Here is an 8389-nt window from a genome sequence, read left to right as displayed (position 1 = left end):
GGAGCGCGAGGCGGAGCCCTGCTGCCTCAGGCGCAGGACGCGGACTGGCGGTGGGCGAGGAGGTGAGGCGGAAGTCCCGCCCCGCGGAGGGACCGCGGCGGAAGTCCCGCCCCTGGGGAGGGACACGGCGGAAGTCCTGAAGGTGAGAGGGAGGCTGGGGGCGTCGGGGAGGTCGCTGAGACTGGGCGCCTCCAGGGGGCGGGCGGGCCGGAAGAAGGCGCCGCGGGAGGGCCGCAGTCCTGGGAAGGGGTCCCCCCGGGGACGGGGCCCCGGCTGGGGGTGGGAGAGCGCAGAACAGGGGCTGCCCCAGGGGAGGGGCTGACAAACTGAAGAGTCGCCTTGAAGGAAGGAAGGGCCGGGGACTGAGGCTCCCCCGGGGAGGGAGCGGATGCCGCAGGAAGCTGTCATCACGGGGAGCGAGGACGGGTCCCCGTGGGGAGGTGATCCGGGCGCAGTAGGGGGGAGGGTGTTGCGGGGACGAGACTCACCTGAGCGGAAGAGGTGCCGGCAGAGCTGGTTCCGTGGGTGGGGGAGGGCCTGAGACCGAGGCTTCCCCCAGGTGCGGGGCTGCGGGGCAGAGCTGTCACCGTGCGAGGGGAGCAGTGCGACTCGCTCGTGTGTCCATCGTAGGGAGGATGAAGGACACGAGCAGCGCCAGGGAGGGCGATGCCCGGTGGAGAGTCCCGGAGAGGGGGTGGCGCAAGGCCTCTGCCTTGGGAGGGGGCGCCAGGACCGAGTCTCCACTGAGGACAGGCCTCCTTTGGGAGGGGCCTGAGACAGAGGCTCCCCTGAAAGAGAGATACCCCTAAGGCGGAGGCCTCCCGGGGACAAGGTGCTACCTGAGGGGCCAGGCACAGACTTCCCCTGAAAAGACTGTGAAGACCCAGATGCTGCCTTCTACGTGAATCGGTGTCCCCATCCCCGTAGTGCAGCAGCCTGTCACCAGCCGGCACGGCTTAGGTCCTGAGAGCTCAGTTCACAGTTCTTCCTGGTCAGTGCCAGCTCACTTGCCAGGCACGCAGCGTAGGGGGAGAACGCATTGCTCTAGCTCATCAAGCTTTCAAACACCAGAGCTGAAAAGCTAAGTTCTACACCAGTAGGGTAAGGCTTCTGAGTTTGTTTTTTGTTTTGTTTGAGACGGTCTTGTTGTCTCAGGCTGGCCTTGGATTCACTGTGTAACCCAGACTGGCCTCAAACTCTTGGCACTCCTGCTTCAGCCTCCCCAGTGCTGGGATCACAGGCTTGCGCCACCCCACCCAGCCAGGCTTGTGTTTTTTCTAAAGGAGAGGAATATACTTTAGGAATCAGACAACGCTTCCCTGTCTGTTGTTGATAACCCACATAGTTTCCTCGAGTGTACTGTAGACACATTCCTTCAACAAAAATCACTGCCAAGCCCAGCGCTGGTGCTGGAGATAGGAAGATCAGTAAGAGATGGTTCCAACCCGGAAAAGACTCAGACTACTGAGCAAGAAAGAGACACAAACATAACTGGGTCCAGTTGACTGCCCTGATACAGGATGTACAGATATCTGGGGGCGGCTTAACAACGCGCAGACATGCCCACCTACGTTCCAGTTGAGAAGTGGGAGAGGGCTCATAATGTGGCACTTTGACACCCGTTGCTAAATAAAGTTACAGACACCACAAACAGGAGAATGTACAGGAAAATGAGCTCTGAGCATGCAGGTTACTCGATACTGTCATTCAGTCTTTCCCATCTCACTGATTGCTGGTTTGTTCATTCACAAATCCTTTTGTGTGTCTACTGGTGCTGGATGCTAGGTCCCCTACCAGTGTCAAGATTGAAATTGTGTAAGTATCCTGGTTAGCAGGCTAAAACCTCCTAGGTGTTTCCTTGAGGAATGGTAAATAGTCACATGTTGCTTGTTGTGCATGGAGATCTTGACCCTTAGTTTTGTATCCTCGGTTGTAAAACAAAACTCCAAATCATCCGAAAAACATTCCCCCTAACTTATTTTTTTGTGTGCGGAGAATAATTGAACCCAACATCTCCAGGCCTTTGCATTTCCTTTTCTCTCTCTCCTTCCCCCTCCCTTCCCTCTCTCTCTCTTGCACAGACTAATCTTGACCTCCTAAGCTCTGGATCTCCTGCTTCAGCCTCGCAGGTAGTTTGGACTACAGGTGCATGCCACCGTCCCCACACACTATCTCCTAATGAGCTTCCCTCCTCCATTTATTTCAGAGTGTAACACACCACCCACACTTCCCAAGCACTGAAATTTTCCTCCTTAGCATTTAACCTTTCTATGTCATTTCCCTTTCCCATACTTCTAATCTGTCCTGTTAATCTATTTTGTTTGTTGTCATTTATCTATTTTGTTACCGCTAGAATATAAGCTCCAGAAGGGTAGAGATTCTTGTCTTTTATGTTTATTTTTCTTTGCCCAGCCCATCACCTAGAAAAAGGCCAACTATATGGAAATGACTCCATAAATATTAATTGAATTTAGAAAAAACTTTATTTTCAGAAGGGAGAAAAATAGCATGTGTCCAGAAGTAGAACAACAAGCCAAGAAGTTCAGGAAAGAGGGAAGAAGGAGAGCCAGGTGTGGTGTGAATCACAGCTGTGGCATCACACCTGTGATCCCAGCACTTTAGGAGGCTGAAGCAGGATGATTGAAAGTTCCAACAACTTAGCAGTTTAAAAAGCCCTCTGTCAAAAAATAAAAGGACTAGGGGCTGGGGATTTAGCTCGGCGGCACAGCATCTGTCTGGCAAGCGCAAGGTCGTGAGTTCGATTCCCGGTACCGGGGGGAAAAAAAAAACCCAAAAAATAAAAATAAAAGGACTGGTGATGTAGCTTAGTGAGAGAGCTCTGAGTTCAATCCCCAGTACTGGAAAAAAGGGAAGAAGGGAAAAGAAAAAGGAGAGGGAAGAATGAGAGAAGACAGAAAGAGGAATTAACAAAACATAAAAAGAAGTATAGGAAAGAGAAACAAACGAAATTGGTCAAACAGTGGATATTTTGACCACCCAGAATTGACTAGAGGATTTCAACCTTGACTGAAGCAATGGAACAAGTTAATATTTTACCTAGGTTAAATGGCATCTTTTAATGTTATGTAACTATTTACCTTAGATAAACCAGATAAACATGCCACCAGGTTGATGTACATGGCTTCCCCTCAGATAAAATCTATGAAATAAATTTGTGTCTTGAGCCCGCTACAGAAGAACCAATTCAGCAATTATTCAGTAATTTTTTTAAGAAGTAAATTGCTGGGTGTGGTGCAAACACCTGTAAACCCAGCACTCTGGGAAGCTGAGGCAGCAGGATCACAAGTTCAAGCCCAGTCTGGGGAGCTTAGCAACTTAGTGAGACCCTGTCTCAAAATAAAAAGGGTTAAGATTGTAGCTCACAGTGAAGGTCCTGAGCTCCAGGGTCACAAATGAAAAGTAAATTAAAATAAATAGAAGAGAAGAAAGGGGGGAGTCAAAGAGAAAGGTGAAGTACAAGGCAAAATCAATTTGAACCAAAAAGCAAATGGTTATGGCCAGAAAGAGAGAACGGAAAGGAAGAAGTAAATACTGGTAAAGCAAAGGGAAGATGAGCAGCAGATAGATAGGAAAGTTCTTGCTTGTGCTGCTCCTCTATCTGAAATTATCATCATCCCTGCATGTGGTTCTCTCCCTGGAAAGGTTTTCACCACCTAATATGTCATTAGGAGCAACTCTAGCCTACAGATACCTCTTGTATGGTTTAGATGTAAAATGTCCCATGTGCTCAGAGGTGGGGCTTTCGAAGGTGATTGGATCATGGGGCATTTTACCCATCAGTGCATTCATCCACTGATGAGTTTATGGCTGACTGTGCTGTTGGGAGGTGGGGCCTGGTTGAAGGTGGTCACTGGGTGTGTGACCTGAAAGGGTGTATTCTTGTCTCTGGCCCATTTCTTCCCTCTCTGTTTACTGGATGCCGTGAGGTGAGCAGCTGTCCTCCACCAGGCCCTTGCACCATGCTGTATCTGCCTTGGATTCAGCCAGCCATGGACTGAACCTGCTGAAACCACGAGCCAAATAAACTTCTCCTTTACGTTTCAGTGTCAAGTATTTTGTCCAAGTGACAGGAAAGTGACACTTTTCTTGGCTTTGACTTTCTGTACTCAGCCTTGTGCTACTGTTCCCTACTACAAGGATTCCTGTGCTCTTTATCAGAAGCATCAGGCAGAAATACCTTGACACAGAAATAGGCTTTTATTCTTGTGCTAGAGCACAAGAGAGAAAGCTGTGGAGTCCTAACGTGACCCAAACAAAGAACAGAGATGTATAGGATGGTTCACTTTTTAATGCTCCATTCCCTGGTACATAACTCCACAAGGCGAAGTCCTAGTTTAGCTGTCTAACTATGAACCTGTTTATGTACCTGTCTTCCACATCTGAGGTCCTTTAAGATGGAGATTTTATCTCCCTCATCTCAGCCTTGTGCTTGGAACCCATGCTGTAAGTATTTGTTGAACTGAAGACTTTGGAGATCAAGAAAGAAGGAGAAAAAGATAACAGTATAATTATTCAGGGTAGGTACAGGCAAACTACAACCTGTGAGCCAACTTTTTCCCTCCGCTTATTTTCATAAATAAAGTTGCACGGGATACTGTCAGTGACATTCATTTACGTGTTGTCTGTGGCTACTTTAGCACTACAATAGCTGAGCCCAGTAGTTGTGACAGAGACTGGAGGGCCTACAAAGTGTGAACTGTTAGAACATGAGCCCTGGGGCTGGGATGCAGGTGGGTGGGGTGGCACTGGCTTAGTGTGCATGAGGCCCTGGGTTTGACCCTGGGAACCACACAAAAATATGAGCTTTGCCAAAAAAGGAAAACCTAGATAGCATGAGTCCTATTTTGGTCTCTTAAAACCTGGCCTCAGACTATCTCATCAAGCTTTTAAAAAATAATGCTCTCTTTAAGCACTTTTCCATGCATAAATTAGAAAACTAATAGGATCAGGCTGCTGGGAGGATTCATGAGATAGACTGTGTCAGTCTGGTATTCATCAGAGATTCAGCCTTGCTTAGTAAGCATTAGCACTGAACTGTGTAGCCTAGGCTGGAGAGACCCACAGAGAGGATGAATAAACTGCAAGGTGGACTGAAAGAAATTATCCATCATGAAGAAATAAAAACACCAAAAAAACACAGAAAGACTGAGACAGAGAACAGACTAGGAAGGTCTCACGTGTGTCTCTGGAGTCCCAGAAAAACTGAAAAATAGGACAGAGTAATACTTAGATTCCAAACCACAGATTCAAGAAGCTGTAGGAGTACAAAGCGGAATAATTAAAAAACAGCCACTATATAGATAATATTATGGTGAAGCTATAGAAAAAGACAAAATCTGATAAGAAGCTATTGGAATACAGTTTATTTTTAGAGGAGTAAGAGTATGAGGAGGCTGTGCTCCCCACAGGAACGCTGGAAAGCAAAATAGTGACACTCCATCTTCAGTGTGTTGAAAAAATATAAATAATCGCCAACAGATCCATGCTGAAGGAAATATAACAGGGTGTGAAGTAAACCAGGCATGGTGACACACACCTGTAACCCCAGGTGCTCAAGAGGGTGAGGCAGGAGGATTTTGAGTTCAAGGCCAACCTGGCCAGCATGGCAAGACACTGTCTCAAAAAGAAAAGTATGATTTAGAAAAGACAGTCCTGGATGGAAGATAAGAGATGCAAGAAAAAATGAAAATCAGTGAGAATCAGCCCATCTAAACCACTGGCTTCTAGGCATGCATGGTGCACACCTGTAATCCCAGTATTCAGGAGGCTGAGGCGGGAGGGTTGCTGTGAGTTAAAGACCAGCCTGGGCTACAAAGTGAGCTCAAGACCAGCCTGAACTACATAGCAAGACCCGGTCTCAAAAAAAAAAAAAAAAACAGAAAACAAACAAACAAAAAACACTATTGGTTTTATCAAATGAGCACTTCACACGTAAAAACAATAATAAAGCAACAATGACTCACAGGGCTTTAAATGCACAGAAACTAGAACATTCATGACAGGCTCTGCTGCAAATTGTCATGACACTGATTTGTCCTCTCCTGCCCCAGCTAGTGCTCCCAGTCTCTCAAAAGGCCACTTCCATGCAGGTGCGGCTTCTTCCTGAGGATTTCCTTTGTTGAAACGAAGATCACAGGAGACCATACTTGGAATTTCTCTGTTAGCAGTGACATTATCTGGACGGGAGCAGCCATTCACAAACATCTGGCAGAACAGTGCGGGAGAGAACTTTACAGATGCCATTTGGCATGGGACTACCCAAAGTGCTTTGTGAATGAACCCATGACAAACTTCCACTCCTGGGTAAGATCACAAAGACTACAAAGATGACCCAAGAACACACTTCCTCAAAGGAAAGTGCCATGAAACCTAGATGCACTGCAGGAAGCAACCACAGCAGGTGTCAGAATAAGAAGCAGATGGACTCTGATGACAGGTCCTTAGAGGAGAGAGATGGTGTCATGAGCAAGTTCCTCTCTGTGGCTGTATATAATTGTAGTAAATGCTGGACACACATGTGCAAACCCTGCATTCTTTCCGGCCTGGGAACGTAAAAATAAGTGTCAGAAATGTAGATGCTGAAGAGAATGAGCAACCCTAAAAAGAGGAAGAGCCAGACAGGAGATCCCCAATTAGTTCTGTCCCTATCCCTGACTTTCCACAGGATCTTATCATGGGGTGCAGAACAAAAGCAGCTCAACTGAAGACAAAAGGTCTGAAGCAAGTCTAGAGCAACCCCTAAAGAATAGTTTTCAATCCAAGTCCACAAAGGAACCAACACTCAACACAGGAAAATAACGTAATCCAGAACTGCCACAGTTTAGTAATCACAATATCTGGCTACAATCCAAAAGCCATCTGAAATGCAAAGAAACAAGAAAGTGGAAACCACTTCCAAGAGGAAAGACAATCAACTGACCCATCCATGAGATGGAGCAGATGTTAAGACTACCAGAAACAAAACTCAGAGCAACATTTGTAACTAAAGTCTATGATGGAAAGCAAAACGTGCCTTCAATGAATAAAAACCTCAAGAGACAAATGGTAAACCCCAGCAGAGGCATAGAAACAATTTTTAAGAGACCAAGTGGGAATTATAAACCCAAAAAACACTATTTCTGAAATTAAAAGTTTTCCAGAGGTCCTTAACAGCTAAAGAACATAAGAGGAGATAGAATAAGTGAAATTGAATCAGTGAGTAGATAAGAGAAATGATAGCTAGACCAAACATTTCTAAGGATAAGGAAAAAAGAAAAATAATGTTTAAAATATAGCAAACAGCAAGAGTCTCAGAGGACTGTTTGATTCTTCATTCAGACATTACTGTAGTTACATATACATCTTAAAGGAGAAAATGTTATTTGGCTCTTGGTTCCAGCAATTTCAGTCAATGGTTGGCTGGCTCCAAGGCATGAACATGGCAGAAGGACATGGCAGAAGAAAGCTAGTCACATCGTGGCAGCCAGGATGCATACAAAGCAAGGAAGAGCCAGAGATGAAGGAGCTAGGGACCAGATATAGTACCTGAGGTCATGCACCCCATGAGCCAACCAGACATACCCAGAAGTGTGCTTTATTAATCCCCTAGGCATCTCTCTAGTCAATCAAGTTAGCAATCAAGATAACATCACAGGTAAATATACACTTCTGTTTATTATATTTTCATGGTGAATTTTCTCTTTCATCATTATGAAGTTTGCCTTGGAGATAGCAAACCATGGACTGAAACCCCTGAAATTATGAGCCAAAATAAACGTTTTCTCCTTTAAGCTATGTGTGTTATATATTTTTTTCTAGCAACGGAAAGATGACTAAGACAGAAAAATTGATACCAGAGAAATGGGGTCTTTGCTGTGACTATACCTGATGATGTGGTTCCAAAGCCACTGGAACTAATTTGTGGGAGGAATTTCGGGAAGATTCAGAGATGTGGTCTAGTGAAGTCCTGAAATGTTGCAAGCAGATTTTAATGGATGATTCTGATGGCGCTCAGGAGACCAGAATGCTGATGGGAAGGCATGAAATAAAGGCTATGCACATGAAGTTTCAGATAAGAACAAGGACTCTACAGGAAATTGAGCAAGAGACCATTCATATTACATTCTAGCAAATAACTTGTCTACACTTTATCTATGCCCTAAAACTGTATAAGGCTGAGTTTAGAGGTGATGGGTTGAACTGATTTGGTGGAGGAAAGTTCCAGGTAGCCCAATGCTCAGGCTGTGGTATGGTTACTATTGGTAGCTTTTAGCTAGATTTATAGTGAGAATCAGGTGCAAAAAGAAGAGCTAAAACATTTGAAAAACTGGCAATTTGGTCATAAGAAAAACTATTTGTAAAGTTGAGGCCAAAGAAGGTGTGGTTGCTG

General features: G+C 45.7%; 1 protein-coding gene and 1 long non-coding RNA gene across 2 annotated transcripts in view; one reads left to right on the top strand and one right to left on the bottom strand.

The window, feature by feature from the left end:
* Positions 1-423, bottom strand: part of Atxn10 (ataxin 10) — a gene marked incomplete in the record, with an annotated part of 147965 nt that extends 147542 nt beyond the window's left edge. The window contains 1 exon segment of the mRNA XM_013511506.1: positions 127-423. Coding sequence (XP_013366960.1) covers positions 127-408 — 282 coding nt within the window.
* LOC106147952 lies at positions 7-7790 on the top strand. The gene is made up of 2 exons (XR_001232996.1): positions 7-142; positions 6072-7790. It is a non-coding gene; the product is annotated as an uncharacterized LOC106147952 (long non-coding RNA).
* The last annotated feature ends 599 nt before the right edge of the window (positions 7791-8389 follow it).

The sequence above is a fragment of the Chinchilla lanigera genome, unplaced genomic scaffold (assembly GCF_000276665.1).
Source record: "Chinchilla lanigera isolate Chin_1 unplaced genomic scaffold, ChiLan1.0 scaffold00012, whole genome shotgun sequence".
NCBI lineage: Eukaryota > Metazoa > Chordata > Mammalia > Rodentia > Chinchillidae > Chinchilla > Chinchilla lanigera.
The sequence above is the reverse complement of the archived record's forward strand: the minus strand, read 5'-3'. Positions and strand labels throughout refer to the sequence as shown.